Source organism: Oncorhynchus masou, unplaced genomic scaffold, assembly GCF_036934945.1.
Source record: "Oncorhynchus masou masou isolate Uvic2021 unplaced genomic scaffold, UVic_Omas_1.1 unplaced_scaffold_1333, whole genome shotgun sequence".
NCBI classification, from domain to species: Eukaryota; Metazoa; Chordata; class Actinopteri; order Salmoniformes; family Salmonidae; genus Oncorhynchus; species Oncorhynchus masou.
The window spans coordinates 150,741-171,665 of record NW_027003207.1 but is presented as its reverse complement, the minus strand read 5'-3'; the positions used below and the strand labels follow the sequence as shown (position 1 = coordinate 171,665).

The 20,925-nt window shown below is 50.3% G+C and overlaps 1 protein-coding gene across 1 annotated transcript; it reads left to right on the top strand.

Annotated features, from left to right (window-relative positions):
* Positions 1 to 177: 177 nt before the first annotated feature.
* LOC135530398 (ATP synthase membrane subunit K, mitochondrial-like) lies at positions 178 to 9,018 on the top strand. The gene is made up of 4 exons (XM_064958733.1): positions 178 to 235; positions 396 to 466; positions 6,690 to 6,782; positions 8,352 to 9,018. The coding sequence occupies exons 1-4, from the start codon at positions 187 to 189 to the stop codon at positions 8,451 to 8,453; spliced, it is 315 nt and encodes a 104-aa protein (XP_064814805.1). The 5' UTR covers positions 178 to 186; the 3' UTR covers positions 8,454 to 9,018.
* The last annotated feature ends 11,907 nt before the right edge of the window (positions 9,019 to 20,925 follow it).

Sequence of the window (20,925 nt, the reverse complement as noted above, 5' to 3'; positions counted from 1 at the left end):
TATCCTCAGCATTGTCGGCTTTCTGTTCAACTGAGCGTCTGGCGCCACCTGCTGGCTATTTAGGAGAAGACACGCTGGGATCCGATATTGCCGCTTGTGTAACTGTCATTGGATGGGATTTTGAATGATTAAACCTGACTGGCTACATCCACTGTCAATCAAATGAAACCGGAAAAAAGGTTCCATATGAAAACTATGTGTTCGGATAGCGGTGTGTCCTTACCGAGCCGTTACGGTGAGTATATTGTGGTTTGAGTCTGTGTTGATTGTATTCTAACTGTTGTCTGGTTTGAAACGTCTGTTGGTTATTTGCATGTGTTGTAGCAGGCTTGTGAACGCGACATGAACCTAACCTTCAGCCAATAATGTTATCTGGTTGTGAACCGTTTCCTCAGCCATGTCAACTTCCCCGGTAAAGACGCGGATCCCGCTCACGAGCTTCGGTCATCTGATCACCGAGGTGAAGGTCGGTAAACCGAGTGACCCCCCCCCCCCCCCCCCCTAGACTGTCTTCTCTACTCTCACACACGAAGTCTGGAACGAACAGCTTCTACATCCAAGCCATAAAACGGCTAAATATATTGAACAAAAAATATAAAAGCAACAATTTCAATGTATATATTAATATAATCATTATCAATATATATATATAATAGTTTCTACACAATGTCTATGTCCTGCGTGGTTGTGAGGCCTGTTGTAACGACATTGGATGCGCTTTATTGTAAACAATGATGACCATCACATTCTCTGGCTACAGCTCTGGTGGACATTCCTGTAGTCGTCGTGCCAATTGCTCGCTCCTTCAACTTGAGACATCTGTTTGGTTGTGTGTGTAACAGTATAACTTTAGACCGTCCCCTCGCCCATACCCGGGCGCGAACCCTTGCAGAGCAAGGGGAACAACTACTTCAAGGTCTCAGAGCAAGTGACGTCACTGATTGAAACGCTATTAGCGCCACCACCGCTAACTAAGCTAGCCGTTTCACATCCGTTACATGTGGCAAAAGTGGTCTTTTGTTGTCCCCAGCACCAGATGCACCTGGGTAATGATCGTGCTGTTTAATCAGCTTGTTGATTTGCCACAGCTGTCAGGTGGATGGATTATCTTGTCTCGGGATAAATGCTCACTAACAGGGATATAAACTCATTTTAAATGTTATAAATATATAGATATAAACTCGACCCTTAACCAATACCACACCTCTGTCATCGACCACTAACCAATACCACACCTCTGTCATCGACCCTTAACCAATACCACACCTCTGTCATCGACCCTAACCAATACCACACCTCTGTCATCAACCCTTAACCAATACCACACCTCTGTCATCGACCCTTAACCAATACCACACCTCTGTCATCGACCACTTAACCAATACCACACCTCTGTCCTCGACCCTTAACCAATACCACACCTCTACCTCGACCCTAACCAATAACCAATACCACACCCTTAACCAATACCACACCTATGTCATCGACCACTAACCAATACCACACCTCTGTCATCGACCCTTAACCAATACCACACCTCTGTCATCGACCACTAACCAATACCACACCTCTGTCATCGACCACTAACCAATACCACACCTCTGTCATCGACCACTAACCAATACCACACCTCTGTCATCGACCCTAACCAATACCACACCTCTGTCATCGACCACTAACCAATACCACACCTCTGTCATCGACCACTAACCAATACCACACCTCTGTCATCGACCACTAACCAATACCACACCTCTGTCATCGACCACTAACCAATACCACACCTCTGTCATCGACCACTAACCAATACCACACCTCTGTCATCGACCACTAACCAATACCACACCTCTGTCATCGACCACTAACCAATACCACACCTCTGTCATCGACCACTAACCAATACCACACCTCTGTCATCGACCACTAACCAATACCACACCTCTGTCATCGACCACTAACCAATACCACACCTCTGTCATCGACCACTAACCAATACCACACCTCTGTCATCGACCACTAACCAATAACCAATACCACACCTCTGTCATCGACCACTAACCAATACCACACCTCTGTCATCGACCACTAACCAATACCACACCTCTGTCATCGACCCCTAACCAATACCACACCTCTGTCATCGACCCTTAACCAATACCACACCTCTGTCATCGACCCTAACCAATACCACACCTCTGTCATCGACCCTAACCAATACCACACCTCTGTCATCGACCCCTAACCAATACCACACCTCTGTCATCGACCCCTAACCAATACCACACCTCTGTCATCGACCCTTAACCAATACCACACCTCTGCCATCGACCCTTAACCAATACCACACCTCTGTCATCGACCCTTAACCAATAGCCCACCTCTGTCATCGACCACTTAACCAATACCACACCTCTGTCATCGACCCCTAACCAATACCACACCTCTGCCCTCGACCCTTAACCAATACCACACCTCTGTCATCGACCACTAACCAATACCACACCTCTGCCCTCTGCCCTCGACCCTTAACCAATACCACACCTCTGCCCTCGACCCTTAACCAATACCACACCTCTGTCATCGACCCTTAACCAATACCACACCTCTGTCATCGACCCCTAACCAATACCACACCTCTGTCATCGACCACTAACCAATACCACACCTCTACCATCGACCACTAACCAATACCACACCTCTGTCATCGACCACTAACCAATACCACACCTCTGTCATCGACCACTAACCAATACCACACCTCTGTCATCGACCCTTAACCAATACCACACCTCTGTCATCGACCACTAACCAATACCACACCTCTGTCATCGACCACTAACCAATACCACACCTCTACCATCGACCCTTAACCAATACCACACCTCTGCCATCGACCCTAACCAATAGCACACCTCTGTCATCGACCACTAACCAATACCACACCTCTGCCATCGACCCTTAACCAATAGCCCACCTCTACCATCGACCACTAACCAATACCACACCTCTGTCATCGACCCCTAACCAATACCACACCTCTACCATCGACCACTAACCAATACCACACCTCTGTCATCGACCCCTAACCAATACCACACCTCTGTCATCGACCCCTAACCAATACCACACCTCTGTCATCGACCCTTAACCAATACCACACCTCTGTCATCGACCCTTAACCAATACCACACCTCTGCCCTCGACCCTTAACCAATACCACACCCTTAACCAATACCACACCTCTGTCATCGACCACTAACCAATACCACACCTCTGCCATCGACCCTTAACCAATACCACACCTCTGCCATCGACCCTTAACCAATACCACACCTCTGTCATCGACCCCTAACCAATACCACACCTCTGTCATCGACCCCTAACCAATACCACACCTCTGTCATCGACCCCTAACCAATACCACACCTCTGTCATCGACCACTAACCAATACCAAACCTCTGCCATCGACCACTAACCAATACCACACCTCTGTCATCGACCACTAACCAATACCACACCTCTGTCATCGACCCTTAACCAATACCAAACCTCTGCCATCGACCCCTAACCAATACCACACCTCTGTCATCGACCCCTAACCAATACCACACCTCTGTCATCGACCCCTAACCAATACCACACCTCTGTCATCGACCCTTAACCAATACCACACCTCTGTCATCGACCCTTAACCAATACCACACCTCTGTCATCGACCCTTAACCAATACCAAACCTCTGCCATCGACCACTAACCAATACCACACCTCTGTCATCGACCACTAACCAATACCACACCTCTGTCATCGACCCTTAACCAATACCACACCTCTGTCATCGACCACTAACCAATACCACACCTCTGTCATCAACCCTTAACCAATACCACACCTCTGTCATCAACCCTTAACCAATACCACACCTATGTCATCGACCACTAACCAATACCACACCTCTGCCCTCGACCCTTAACCAATACCACACCTCTGTCATCGACCACTAACCAATACCACGCCTCTGCCCTCGACCCTTAACCAATACCACACCTCTGTCATCGACCACTAACCAATACCACACCTCTGCCATCGACCACTAACCAATACCACACCTCTGCCCTCGACCCTTAACCAATACCACACCTCTGCCCTCGACCCTTAACCAATACCACACCTCTGTCATCGACCACTAACCAATAGCACACCTCTGCCCTCGACCCTTAACCAATACCACACCTCTGTCATCGACCACTAACCAATACCACACCTCTGTCATCGACCCTTAACCAATAGCACACCTCTGTCATCGACCACTAACCAATACCACACCTCTGCCCTCGACCCTTAACCAATAGCACACCTCTGTCATCGACCACTAACCAATACCACACCTCTGCCCTCGACCCTTAACCAATACCACACCTCTGTCATCGACCACTAACCAATAGCACACCTCTGCCCTCGACCCTTAACCAATACCACACCTCTGTCATCGACCACTAACCAATACCACACCTCTGTCATCGACCCCTAACCAATACCACACCTCTGTCATCGACCCCTAACCAATACCACACCTCTGTCATCGACCCCTAACCAATAGCACACCTCTACCATCGACCACTAACCAATACCACACCTCTGTCATCGACCCCTAACCAATACCACACCTCTGTCATCGACCCCTAACCAATACCACACCTCTGTCATCGACCACTAACCAATACCACACCTCTGTCATCGACCACTAACCAATACCACACCTCTGTCATCGACCACTAACCAATACCACACCTCTGTCATCGACCCTTAACCAATACCACACCTCTGTCATCGACCCCTAACCAATACCACACCTCTGTCATCGACCACTAACCAATACCACACCTCTGCCCTCGACCCTTAACCAATACCACACCTCTGCCCTCGACCCTTAACCAATAGCACACCTCTGTCATCGACCACTAACCAATACCACACCTCTGCCCTCGACCCTTAACCAATACCACACCTCTGTCATCGACCACTAACCAATACCACACCTCTGCCCTCGACCCTTAACCAATACCACACCTCTGTCATCGACCACTAACCAATACCACACCTCTGTCATCGACCCCTAACCAATACCACACCTCTGTCATCGACCCTTAACCAATACCACACCTCTGTCATCGACCCCTAACCAATACCACACCTCTGTCATCGACCCCTAACCAATACCACACCTCTGTCATCGACCCCTAACCAATACCACACCTCTGTCATCGACCCTTAACCAATACCACACCTCTGCCCTCGACCCTTAACCAATACCACACCTCTGTCATCGACCCCTAACCAATACCACACCTCTGTCATCGACCCCTAACCAATACCACACCTCTGTCATCGACCCCTAACCAATACCACACCTCTGTCATCGACCCCTAACCAATACCACACCTCTGTCATCGACCCCTAACCAATACCACACCTCTGTCATCGACCCCTAACCAATACCACACCTCTGTCATCGACCCCTAACCAATACCACACCTCTGTCATCGACCCCTAACCAATACCACACCTCTGTCATCGACCCCTAACCAATACCACACCTCTGTCATCGACCCTTAACCAATACCACACCTCTGTCATCGACCCCTAACCAATACCACACCTCTGTCATCGACCACTAACCAATAGCACACCTCTACCATCGACCACTAACCAATACCACACCTCTGCCCTCGACCCTTAACCAATACCACACCTCTGTCATCGACCACTAACCAATACCACACCTCTGCCATCGACCACTAACCAATACCACACCTCTGCCCTCGACCCTTAACCAATACCACACCTCTGTCATCGACCCCTAACCAATACCACACCTCTGCCATCGACCACTAACCAATACCACACCTCTGCCCTCGACCCTTAACCAATACCACACCTCTGTCATCGACCACTAACCAATACCACACCTCTGTCATCGACCACTAACCAATAGCACACCTCTGTCATCGACCACTAACCAATAGCACACCTCTGTCATCGACCCTTAACCAATACCACACCTCTGTCATCGACCCTTAACCAATACCACACCTCTGTCATCGACCCTTAACCAATACCACACCTCTGTCATCGACCCCTAACCAATACCACACCTCTGTCATCGACCCCTAACCAATACCACACCTCTGTCATCGACCCCTAACCAATACCACACCTCTGTCATCGACCCCTAACCAATACCACACCTCTGTCATCGACCCCTAACCAATACCACACCTCTGTCATCGACCCTTAACCAATACCACACCTCTGTCATCGACCCTTAACCAATACCACACCTCTGTCATCGACCCTTAACCAATACCACACCTCTGTCATCGACCCTTAACCAATACCAAACCTCTGCCATCGACCACTAACCAATACCAAACCTCTGCCATCGACCACTAACCAATACCACACCTCTGTCATCGACCACTAACCAATAGCACACCTCTGTCATCGACCCTTAACCAATACCACACCTCTGTCATCGACCACTAACCAATAGCACACCTACCCGGGCGACCAGGTCAGATTAATAGAATCCCCTCATAGCTAATCACTGTGATGTCATCAAGATTGTCCGTTCAGATTGTCCTCATCTCTCTGTGTGTGTGTGTGTGTATCTATCTGTGTGTGTAACAGAGACAGTTGTTTGGTATGGAGGCTCCAGCCACTGTTAACCTGACTGGATGGAGGAGACATTTCAACAGCTACACACTACAGGGGAGACGCAACGTAAGACACACACACAGACACACACACAGATAGACAGACACACACAGATAGACAGACACAGATAGACAGACACACACAGACACACACACTGATAGACAGACACAGATAGACACACACACACAGATAGACAGACACACACACAGACACACACACAGATAGACACACACAGATAGACACACACAGATAGACACACACAGATAGACAGACACAGATAGACAGACAGACAGACACAGATAGACAGACAGACAGACACAGATAGACAGACAGACACACAGATAGACAGACAGACACACAGATAGACAGAGACACACACACAGACAGACAGACAGACACACAGATAGACAGACAGACAGACACACAGATAGACAGAGACACACACAGACAGACAGAGACACACACAGACAGACAGACACACACACAGATAGACAGAGACACACACACAGATAGACAGAGACACACACACACAGATAGACAGAGACACACACACACAGATAGACAGAGACACACACACAGATAGACAGAGACACACACACAGATAGACAGAGACACACACACAGATAGACAGAGACACACACACAGATAGACAGAGACACACACACAGATAGACAGAGACACACACACAGATAGACAGACACTCACACACAGATAGACAGAGACACTCACACACAGATAGACAGAGACACTCACACACAGATAGACAGAGACACACACACACAGATAGACAGAGACACACACACACAGATAGACAGACACAGATAGACAGACACACACAGACACACACACACACAGATAGACAGACACACACACACAGATAGACAGACACAGATAGACAGACACACACAGACAGACACACACACACACACACAGATAGACAGACACACACACACACACAGATAGACAGACACACACAGACACAGACACAGATAGAGACACACAGATAGACAGACACACACAGACACACATACACAGATAGACAGACACACACAGACAGACACACACACACAGACACAGACAGACAGACACAGACAGACACACACAGACAGACAGACACAGACAGACAGACACAGACAGACAGACACAGACAGACAGACACAGACAGATAGACACAGACAGATAGACACAGACAGATAGACACAGACAGATAGACACAGACAGATAGACACAGACAGATAGACACAGACAGATAGACACAGACACACACAGATAGACAGACACAGACAGATAGACAGACACAGACAGACAGACACACACACAGATAGACAGACACAGACAGACACAGACAGATAGACCCAGATAGACACAGACAGACACAGACAGACACAGACAGACACAGACAGACACAGACAGACAGATAGACACACACAGAGACAGACACAGACAGACAGACACAGACAGACACAGACAGACAGACAGACACAGACAGACAGAGACACAGACAGACAGAGACACAGACAGACAGAGACACAGACAGACAGACAGACAGACAGACAGACAGACAGACAGACAGACATGAGCTGCTGCTCTAGAGCAGTATTATACTGCTAACATAACCTCTCTCTCTCTCTCTAGTTTGTCCTGGCTACCTATGGTGTCTTAGCGTTGTCGGCAGCAGCCTATATGATACGCCATCGGAGTAAAGAGGACCCAAGAGTAGCCAGCCCCACTGCCTGACTGAAAAGACTGACACCCCCTCTCAATATCAATGTCCCAATGCTTTATTGGCCTGATATTCACATTGATTTCCAATACTACCGAATCAGAGATTCATAACAGCAGCGCTCCTCCTCTCTTCTGCTCCCTCTCTCTCTCTCTTCTGCTCTCCCTCTCCCTCTCTTCTGCTCCCTCTCTCCCTCTCTTCTGCTCTCCCTCTCCCTCTCTTCTGCTCCCTCTCTCTCTCTATCCCACCCCTCCCCTCCCTCCCTCTCCCTCTCGTCTGCTCCCTCCCTCCCCTCCCTCCCTCTCCCTCTCGTCTGCTCCCTCTCTCTCTCTATCCCACCCCTGCTCTCTCTCTCTCCCTCTCTCTCTCTCCCTCTCGCTCTCTCTCTCTTCCCCTCTCTTCTGCTCCCTCTCTTCCTTTCTCTCTTCCCCTCTCTTCCTCTCCCTCTCTCTCCATCTCCCTCTTCTGCTCCCTCCCTCCCTCTCTCTTCCTCTCTCTACCTCTCTCTACCTCTCTCTACCTCTCTCTACCTCTCTTCCTCTCTCTGTATGTAACTGTTAATAAATAAAGTTTAATCCAGTCACGATGTCCCTGTGTCGTCTTGGTTTAATCTCTAACCCAGAATAGAACAGAGCAGAATCCATCCTGGTATTCAGACTAACCAGTAACCATGACAACATACTGGCGGGAGCTCCAGGCTGCAGTGTGTATGTCTGGCCACCGGGTGGCGCTGAGGTGAGAGAGAATGTACTAAAAAAAAACAAATCAATCAAATCAAATTTTATTTGTCACATACACATGGTTAGCAGATGTTAATGCGAGTGTAGCGAAATGCTTGTGCTTCTAGTTCCGACAATGCAGTAATAACCAACAAGTAATCTAACTAACAATTCCTAATCTACTGTCTTATACACAGTGTAAGGGGATAAAGAATATGTACATAAGGATATATGAATGAGTGATGATACAGAGCAGCATAGGCAAGATACAGTAGATGGTATCGAGTACAGTATATACATGTGAGATGAGTATGTAAACAAAGTGGCATAGTTAAAGTGGCTAGTGATACATGTATTACATAAGGATGCAGTCGATGATATAGAGTACAGTATATACGTATGCATATGAGATGAATAATGTAGGGTAAGTAACATTATATAAGGTAGCAGTGTTTAAAGTGGCTAGTGATATATTTTACATCATTTCCCATCAATTCCCATTATTAAAAGTGGCTGGAGTTGAGTCAGTGTCAGTGTCTAGGCAGCAGCCACTCAATGTTAGTGGTGGCTGTTTAACAGTCTGATGGCCTTGAGATAGATTATAAACTGGGTGGTTCGAGCCCTGAATGCTGATTGGCTGAAAGCCATGCTATATCAGCCCGTATACCACAGGTATGACAAAACATTAGATTTTTTTTACTGCTCTAATTACATTGGTGACCAGTTTATGATAGCAGCAAGGCTCCTCGGGGGTTTGCGGTATATGACCAATATACCACGGCTAAGGGCTGTGACCAGGCACTCCGCGTTGTGTCGTGCTTAAGATCAGTCTTTGGTATATGACCAATATACCACGGCTAAGGGCTGTGACCAGGCACTCCGCGTTGTGTCGTGCTTAAGATCAGTCTTTGGTATATGACCAATATACCACGGCTAAGGGCTGTGACCAGGCACTCCGCGTTGTGTCGTGCTTAAGATCAGTCTTTGGTATATGACCAATATACCACGGCTAAGGGCTGTGCTTAAGATCGGTCTTTGGTATATTGTCCATATTGTCCAAGGGCCCTTATACAGCCTACTGTAGGTAGTCTACCTTGGTAGTTATTATGGTCTCTATGGAAACAAGGGCCCTTATACAGCCTACTGTAGGTAGTCTACCTTGGTAGTTATATACGGTCTCTATGGAAACAAGGGCCTGTCATGCCAAATAATGTCCCCCGGCCAAATAGCGTCCCCCTCTATGTCACAATGGGATTCTATGAACTGTTAGCGTCCGTTGCTATATCAACGGTGTGATGACCTAATGATTGGAATCTTGGAGATCACTGCAGCCGAAATGATGTTCTTTTCATCATCGCTATGCAAACAAGGCTGATTTCCGCAACAATGTTGCTGTTTTAAACAAGTTTAGTTTAGCTAATAAAATGAAAGCATTCATTCTAACTATTTTTTTTGGCACGTTGTTAACATTACAACATGAAGTCCGTGTCTTAAACGTTGCTCCGTTTCGTAAATGGCAAAGAGAACGTGTCATCTGCTTGACACATTAAAGTTACTTATCTTACAGACCAGGAAGTCAGGGAGAGGATGAGGGGATGAGGAGAGAGGGGATGAGGAGAGAGGGGATGGAGAGAGAGGATGAGGGGATGAGGAGAGAGGGGATGAGTAGAGAGGGGATGAGGAGAGAGGGGATGAGGAGAGAGAGGATGAGGAGAGAGGGGATGAGGGGATGAGGAGAGAGAGGATGAGGGGATGAGGAGAGAGGGGATGAGGAGAGAGGGGATGAGGAGAGAGGGGATGAGGAGAGAGGAGAGAGGGGATGAGGGGATGAGGAGAGAGAGGATGAGGAGAGAGGGGATGAGGAGAGAGGGGATGAGGAGAGAGGGGATGAGGAGAGAGAGGGGATGAGGGGATGAGGAGAGAGAGGATGAGGAGAGAGGGGATGAGGAGAGAGGGGATGAGGAGAGAGAGGATGAGGAGAGAGGGGATGAGGGGATGAGGGGATGAGGAGAGGGGATGAGGAGAGAGGGGATGAGGGGATGAGGGGATGAGGAGAGAGGGATGAGGAGAGAGGGGATGAGGAGATGAGGAGAGAGGGGATGAGGGGATGAGGAGAGAGAGGATGAGGAGAGAGGGGATGAGGAGAGAGGGGATGAGGGGATGAGGAGAGAGGGGATGAGGAGAGAGGGGATGAGGAGAGAGGGGATGAGGAGAGAGGGGATGAGGAGAGAGGGGATGAGGAGAGAGGGGATGAGGAGATGAGGAGAGAGGGGATGAGGGGATGAGGAGAGAGGGGATGAGGAGAGAGGGGATGAGGAGAGAGGGGATGAGGAGAGAGAGGATCAAGAGATGCTTGATGAGATGCTGCGGCTCGTTCTTCCTGTGAGTTGTGCCAGACCTCCAGTCTCAGTCAGCGGTTCAGCCGACTGGGATTTTTAGCCCCCGTGAAAAGATATCACATTAGGCCTCACCTAACCTGTGCAATAACCTGTACCCACCCACCCCCACAACCCAATCGACCCATTCACCCCCCCCCCCCCACAAACCCAATCGACCCATTCACCCCCCCCCCCCACAACCCAATCGACCCATTCACCCCCACAACCCAATCACCCCCATTCACCCCCACAACCCAATCGACCCATTCACCCCCATTCACCCCCCCACAACCAAATCGACACATTCACCCCCACAACCAAATCGACACATTCACCCACCCCCACAACCCAATCGACCCATTCACCCCCCCACAACCCAATCGACCCATTCACCCCCCCACAACCCAATCGACCCATTCACCCCCCCCACAACCCAATCGACCCATTCACCCCCCCCCCACAACCCAATCAACCCATTCACCCCCCCTACAATCCAATCAACCCATTCACCCCCCTACAATCCAATCGACACATTCACCCCCACAACCCAATCGCCCATTTCACCCCCCACAACCCAATCGACCCATTCACCCCCCCACAACCCAATCGACACATTCACCCCCCCCCACAACCCAATCGACACATTCACCCCCCACAACCCAATCGACCCATTCACCCCCACAACCCAATCGACACATTCACCCCCCCACAACCCAATCGACACATTCACCCCCCCACAACCCAATCGACACATTCACCCCCCCCCACAACCCAATCGACCCATTCACCCCCCACAACCCAATCGACACATTCACCCCCCCACAACCCAATCGACCCATTCACCCCCACAACCCAATCGACCCATTCACCCCCCCCACAACCCAATCGACACATTCACCCCCCCACAACCCAATCGACCCATTCACCCCCCCCCCCACAACCCAATCGACCCATTCACCCCCCCCCACAACCCAATCGACACATTCACCCCCCCCCACAACCCAATCGACACATTCACCCCCCCACAACCCAATCGACACATTCACCCCCCCACAACCCAATCGACCCATTCACCCCCCCACAACCCAATCGACACATTCACCCCCCCCACAACCCAATCGACCCATTCACCCCCCCCACAACCCAATCGACACATTCATTCCCCCCCACAACCCAATCGACACATTCACCCCCCCACAACCCAATCGACACATTCACCCCCCTACAACCCAATCGACCCATTCACCCCCCCCCACAACCCAATCGACACATTCACCCCCCACAACCCAATCGACACATTCACCCCCTACAACCCAATCGACCCATTCACCCCCCCCACAACCCAATCGACACATTCACCCCCCCACAACCCAATCGACACATTCACCCCCCACAACCCAATCGACCCATTCACCCCCCACAACCCAATCAACCCATTCACCCCCCTACAACCCAATCGACACATTCACCCCCCCACAACCCAATCGACCCATTCACCCCCCCCCCCCACAACCCAATCGACACATTCACCCCCCCCCCCACAACCCAATCGACACATTCACCCCCTACAACCCAATCGACCCATTCACCCCCCCCCACAACCCAATCGACACATTCACCCCCCCACAACCCAATCGACACATTCACCCCCCCCCACAACCCAATCGACACATTCACCCCCCCACAACCCAATCAACCCATTCACCCCCATTCACCCCCCTACAACCCAATCGACCCATTCACCCCCCCCCCACAACCCAATCGACCCATTCACCCCCCCCCCCCCACAACCCAATCGACACATTCACCCCCCCACAACCCAATCGACCCATTCACCCCCCACAACCCAATCGACACATTCACCCCCCACAACCCAATCGACCCATTCACCCCCCACAACCCAATCGACACATTCACCCCCCCACAACCCAATCGACCCATTCACCCCCCCCCACAACCCAATCGACCCATTCCCCCCCCCCCCCACAACCCAATCGACACATTCACCCCCCCACAACCCAATCGACCCATTCACCCCCCACAACCCAATCGACCCATTCACCCCCCCCCACAACCCAATCGACCCATTCACCCCCATTCACCCCCCCCACAACCCAATCGACCCATTCACCCCCCCCCACAACCCAATCGACCCATTCACCCCCATTCACCCCCCCCCACAACCCAATCGACCCATTCACCCCCCCACAACCCAATCGACCCATTCACACCCCCCACAACCCAATCGACCCATTCACCCCCATTCACCCCCACAACCCAATCAACCCATTCACCCCCCCACAACCCAATCGACTCATTCACCCCCCCACAACCCAATCGACTCATTCACCCCCCCCCCCCCACAATCCAATCGACCCATTCACCCCCACAACCCAATCGACCCATTCACCCCCCCCACAACCCAATCGACCCATTCACCCCCCCACAACCCAATCGACCCATTCACCCCCCCACAACCCAATCGACCCATTCACCCCCCCCACAACCCAATCGACCCATTCACCCCCCCACATCCCAATCGACCCGTTCACCCCCATTCACCCCCCCCCATGCATCAGTCTGCATACAGTGGAATTCACTATCTGATGGAAGACTGATCCCCTCTATAAGAAATGTGCTAAAGGCCATCTTTTACAGTCTAAATGTCATGTTAACGGCACAATTCTTTAATGGAAAATTCTCTTGACTTTAATGAACAAGTTCAAAGTAAATATAACTTAAATATACATTAACCTCTTCAGTTAAAATTAATCTCATCTATAGAATGCATCATCAAGTGAAGCTAGGAGGCTGCAGAATGCACAGAATAAAGCAGCGAGGATTGTTTTAAGGTGGAGATATGGTTCTCCTGTTGCAGTCATGGGTTGTTTTAAGGTGGAGATATGGTTCTCCTGTTGCAGTCATGGATTGTTTTAAGGTGGAGATATGGTTCTCCTGTTGCAGTCATGGGTTGTTTTAAGGTGGAGATATGGTTCTCCTGTTGCAGTCATGGGTTGTTTTAAGGTGGAGATATGGTTCTCCTGTTGCAGTCATGGGTTGTTTTAAGGCGGAGATATGGTTCTCCTGTTGCAGTCATGGGTTGTTTTAAGGTGGAGATATGGTTCTCCTGTTGCAGTCATGGGTTGTTTTAAGGCGGAGATATGGTTCTCCTGTTGCAGTCATGGGTTGTTTTAAGGTGGAGATATGGTTCTCCTGTTGCAGTCATGGGTTGTTTTAAGGTGGAGATATGGTTCTACTGTTGCAGTCATGGGTTGTTGATGAGTAGAGAGGGGATGAGGGGATGAGGAGAGAGGGGATGAGGGGATGAGGAGAGAGAGGATGAGGGGATGAGGAGAGAGGGGATGAGTAGAGAGGGGATGAGGAGAGAGGGGATGAGGAGAGAGGGGATGAGGGGATGAGGAGAGAGGGGATGAGGAGAGAGGGGATGAGGAGATGAGGGAGAGAGGGGATGAGGGGATGAGGGGATGAGGAGAGAGGGGATGAGGAGAGAGGGGATGAGGGGATGAGGAGAGAGGGGATGAGGAGAGAGGGGATGAGGAGATGAGGAGAGAGGGGATGAGGAGAGAGGGGATGAGGGGATGAGGAGAGAGGGGATGAGGAGAGAGGGGATGAGGAGATGAGGAGAGAGGGGATGAGGAGAGAGGGGATGAGGGGATGAGGAGAGAGGGGATGAGGAGAGAGGGGATGAGGAGAGAGGGGATGAGGAGAGAGGGGATGAGGAGAGAGGGGATGAGGGGATGAGGGGATGAGGAGAGAGGGGATGAGGAGAGAGGGGATGAGGAGATGAGGAGAGAGGGGATGAGGAGAGAGGGGATGAGGAGAGAGGGGATGAGGAGAGAGGGGATGAGGAGAGAGGGGATGAGGAGAGAGGGGATGAGGAGAGAGGGGATGAGGAGAGAGGGGATGAGGGGATGAGGAGAGAGGGGATGAGGAGAGAGAGGATGAGGAGAGAGGGGATGAGGAGAGAGAGGATCAAGAGATGCTTGATGAGATGCTGCGGCTCGTTCTTCCTGTGAGTTGTGCCAGACCTCCAGTCTCAGTCAGCGGTTCAGCCGACTGGGATTTTTAGCCCCCGTGAAAAGATATCACATTAGGCCTCACCTAACCTGTGCAATAACCTGTACCCACCCACCCCCACAACCCAATCGACCCATTCACCCCCCCCCACAACCCAATCGACCCATTCACCCCCCATTCACCCCCCACAACCCAATCGACCCATTCACCCCCCATTCACCCCCCCACAACCCAATCGACCCATTCACCCCCATTCACCCCCCACAACCCAATCGACCCATTCACCCCCATTCACCCCCATTCACCCCCCCCCACAACCCAATCGACCCATTCACCCCCCACAACCCAATCGACCCATTCACCCCCCATTCACCCCCCACAACCCAATCGACCCATTCACCCCCCACAACCCAATCGACCCATTCACCCCCATTCACCCCCCCACAACCCAATCGACCCATTCACCCCCCACAACCCAATCGACCCATTCACCCCCCATTCACCCCCCACAACCAAATCGACCCATTCACCCCCATTCACCCCCCCACAACCCAATCGACCCATTCACCCCCCCACAACCAAATCGACCCATTCACCCCCCCACAACCCAATCGACCCATTCACCCCCCCATTCACCCCCCCACAACCAAATCGACACATTCACCCCCCACAACCAAATCGACACATTCACCCCCCCCCACAACCCAATCGACCCATTCACCCCCCATTCACCCCCCCACAACCCAATCGACCCATTCACCCCCCCACAACCCAATCGACCCATTCACCCCCCACAACCAAATCGACCCATTCACCCCCACAACCCAATCGACCCATTCACCCCCATTCACCCCCCACAACCAAATCGACACATTCACCCCCCACAACCAAATCGACACATTCACCCCCCCACAACCCAATCGACCCATTCACCCCCATTCACCCCCCACAACCCAATCGACCCATTCACCCCCCATTCACCCCCCCACAACCAAATCGACACATTCACCCCCCCACAACCCAATCGACCCATTCACCCCCATTCACCCCCCCACAACCAAATCGACACATTCACCCCCCCACAACCAAATCGACACATTCACCCCCCACAACCAAATCGACACATTCACCCCCCACAACCCAATCGACCCATTCACCCCCCTACAACCAAATCGACACATTCACCCCCCCACAACCAAATCGACACATTCACCCCCCACAACCAAATCGACACATTCACCCCCCCCACAACCCAATCGACCCATTCACCCCCCTACAACCAAATCGACACATTCACCCCCACAACCAAATCGACACATTCACCCCCCACAACCAAATCGACACATTCACCCCCCCACAACCAAATCGACACATTCACCCCCCCCACAACCCAATCGACCCATTCACCCCCTACAACCAAATCGACACATTCACCCCCCCACAACCAAATCGACCCATTCACCCCCCACAACCCAATCGACCCATTCACCCCCCCACAACCCAATCGACCCATTCACCCCCCCCCACAACCCAATCGACCCATTCACCCCCCCACAACCCAATCGACCCATTCACCCCCCACAACCCAATCGACCCATTCACCCCCCTACAATCCAATCAACCCATTCACCCCCGTACAATCCAATCGACCCATTCACCCCCCCACAACCCAATCAACCCATTCACCCCCCTACAATCCAATCAACCCATTCACCCCCCCCACAATCCAATCAACCCATTCCCCCCCACAACCCAATCGCCCATTTCACCCCCCACAACCCAATCGACCCATTCACCCCCCACAATCCAATCGCCCATTTCACCCCCCACAACCCAATCGCCCATTTCACCCCCCCCACAACCCAATCGACCCATTCACCCCCCCCCACAACCCAATCGACCCATTCACCCCCCCCCCCACAACCCAATCGACCCATTCACCCCCCCCCACAACCCAATCGACCCATTCACCCCCCCACAACCCAATCGACCCATTCACCCCCTACAATCCAATCGACCCATTCACCCCCCTACAATCCAATCAACCCATTCACCCCCCCGTACAATCCAATCGACCCATTCACCCCCCACAACCCAATCAACCCATTCACCCCCCTACAATCCAATCAACCCATTCACCCCCCACAATCCAATCAACCCATTCACCCCCCCACAACCCAATCGCCCATTTCACCCCCCCCCACAACCCAATCGACCCATTCACCCCCCACAATCCAATCGCCCATTTCACCCCCCCCACAACCCAATCGACCCATTCACCCCCACAACCCAATCGCCCATTCACCCCCCCCCCACAACCCAATCGACCCATTCACCCCCCTACAACCCAATCGACCCATTCACCCCCCCACAATCCAATCGACCCATTCACCCCCCACAATCCAATCAACCCATTCACCCCCCCCCACAACCCAATCGCCCATTTCACCCCCCTACAATCCAATCAACCCATTCACCCCCCCACAATCCAATCAACCCATTCACCCCCCCCCCACAACCCAATCGCCCATTTCACCCCCTACAATCCAATCAACCCATTCACCCCCCCACAATCCAATCAACCCATTCACCCCCCCACAATCCAATCAACCCATTCACCCCCCCACAACCCAATCGCCCATTTCACCCCCCCTACAATCCAATCAACCCATTCACCCCCCCACAATCCAATCAACCCATTCACCCCCCACAACCCAATCGACCCATTCACCCCCCACAATCCAATCGCCCATTTCACCCCCACAACCCAATCGCCCATTTCACCCCCCACAACCCAATCGCCCATTTCACCCCCACAACCCAATCGACCCATTCACCCCCCCACAACCCAATCGACTCATTCACCCCCACAACCCAATCGACCCATTCACCCCCACAACCCAATCGACCCATTCACACCCCCCCCCATGCATCAGTCTGCATACAGTGGAATTCACTATCTGATGGAAGACTGATCCCCTCTATAAGAAATGTTCTAAAGGCCATCTTTTACAGTCTAAATGTCATGTTAACGGTACAATTCTTTAATGGAAAATTCTCTTGACTTTAATGAACAAGTTCAAAGTAAATATAACTTAAATATACATTAACCTCTTCAGTTAAAATTAATTAACATGATCATCTATAGAAAGCATCATCAAGTGAAGTTAGGAGGCTGCAGAATGCACAGAACAAAGCAGCGAGGATTGATTTAAGGTGGAGATATGGTTCTCCTGTTGCAGTCATGGGTTGTTTTAAGGTGGAGATATGGTTCTCCTGTTGCAGTCATGGGTTGTTTTAAGGCGGAGATATGGTTCTCCTGTTGCAGTCATGGGTTGTTTTAAGGTGGAGATATGGTTCTCCTGTTGCAGTCATGGGTTGTTTTAAGGCGGAGATATGGTTCTCCTGTTGCAGTCATGGGTTGTTTTAAGGCGGAGATATGGTTCTACTGTTGCAGTCATGGGTTGTTTTAAGGTGGAGATATGGTTCTCCTGTTGCAGTCATGGGTTGTTTTAAGGCGGAGATATGGTTCTCCTGTTGCAGTCATGGGTTGTTTTAAGGCGGAGATATGGTTCTCCTGTTGCAGTCATGGGTTGTTTTAAGGCGGAGATATGGTTCTCCTGTTGCAGTCATGGGTTGTTTTAAGGCGGAGATATGGTTCTCCTGTTGCAGTCATGGGTTGTTTTAAGGCGGAGATATGGTTCTCCTGTTGCAGTCATGGGTTGTTTTAAGGCGGAGATATGGTTCTCCTGTTGCAGTCATGCGCAGTGTTCTTGGTTGGTCATCAATCGACAAGGTAATTGAAAAAAAACATGCTTATCATTTTTCATAATATACATCATTTAAAACGGCCAAGTTCTATTCACAACGGTATTCAGTTGGTGAGAGACAGACATTCCGTAAACACGAGGAATAGATTGTCCACCATCTATGTGTTATCCAGTACTAGGAATAGATTGTCCACCATCTATGGGTTATCCAGTACTAGGAATAGATTGTCCACCATCTATGTGCTATCCAGTACTAGGAATAGATTGTCCACCATCTATGTGTTATCCAGTACTAGGAATAGATTGTCCACCATCTATGTGTTATCCAGTACTAGGAATAGATTGTCCACCATCTATGTGTTATCCAGTACTAGGAATAGATTGTCCACCATCTATGTGTTATCCAGTACTAGGAATAGATTGTCCACCATCTATGGGTTATCCAGTACGAGGAATAGATTGTCCACCATCTATGTGTTATCCAGTACTAGGAATAGATTGTCCACCATCTATGTGTTATCCAGTACTAGGAATAGATTGTCCACCATCTATGTGTTATCCAGTACTAGGAATAGATTGTCCACCATATATGGGTTATCCAGTACGAGGAATAGATTGTCCACCATCTATGCGTTGTCCAGACAGAAAAAAGAAATTGGCAAAAATAACATTTAGATTTAGATCAATAAAGAAATGGAATAAATGAACTAAGCAAACGAGAAACATTTCAATATATAAGTTTAAACATTATTTAAAAACAATTTAAATATAGTATATAGAAATGTTGTGGGACTATAGTAGATGAAGAATCAATATTTTATTTTAGATTGAGTATTTATTGGGTCATTATGCTAGTGTATTATGTATGTTTGTAATAGTGTGTTATATGTGTCTGTGCCACCAGTAAGTACAGATAGTAGTATAAATCCCCTGGCACAGTCCCCGCAGCCGGACAACTTTCTCACGGTTTCTGGTGGGAAATGCTGTAGGAACGCTCAACCGGTGTCGCTCATTCAGCCGACAGAAACTTTCAACCGGTTTTCCCCATTAAGTAGCGAGCCGGAGTCAGAGGCCGAGTTTTCTCTGGTCTCTACTCCTCCCGTTACGGGGTCTGAGACGCCGAAGCTTCCCACCATTAGCTCTGACAAATTGAAAACTCTAGTCATTGGCGACTCCGTTACCCGCAGTATTAGACTTAAAACGAATCATCCAGCGATCATACACTGTTTACCGGGGGGCAGGGCTACCGACGTTAAGGCTAATCTGAAGATGGTGCTGGCTAAAGCTAAAACTGGCGAGTGTAGAGAGTATAGAGATATTGTTATCCACGTCGGCACCAACGATGTTAAGATGAAACAGTCAGAGATCACGAAGCGCAACATAGCTTCTGCGTGTAAATCAGCTAGAAAGATGTGTCGGCATCGAGTAATTGTCTCTGGCCCCCTCCCAGTTAGGGGAAGTGATGAGCTCTACAGCAGAGTCTCACAACTCAATGGCTGGTTGAAAACTGTTTTCTGCCCCTCCCAAAAGTTAGAATTTGTAGATAATTGGCCCTCTTTCTGTGACTCACCCACAAACAGG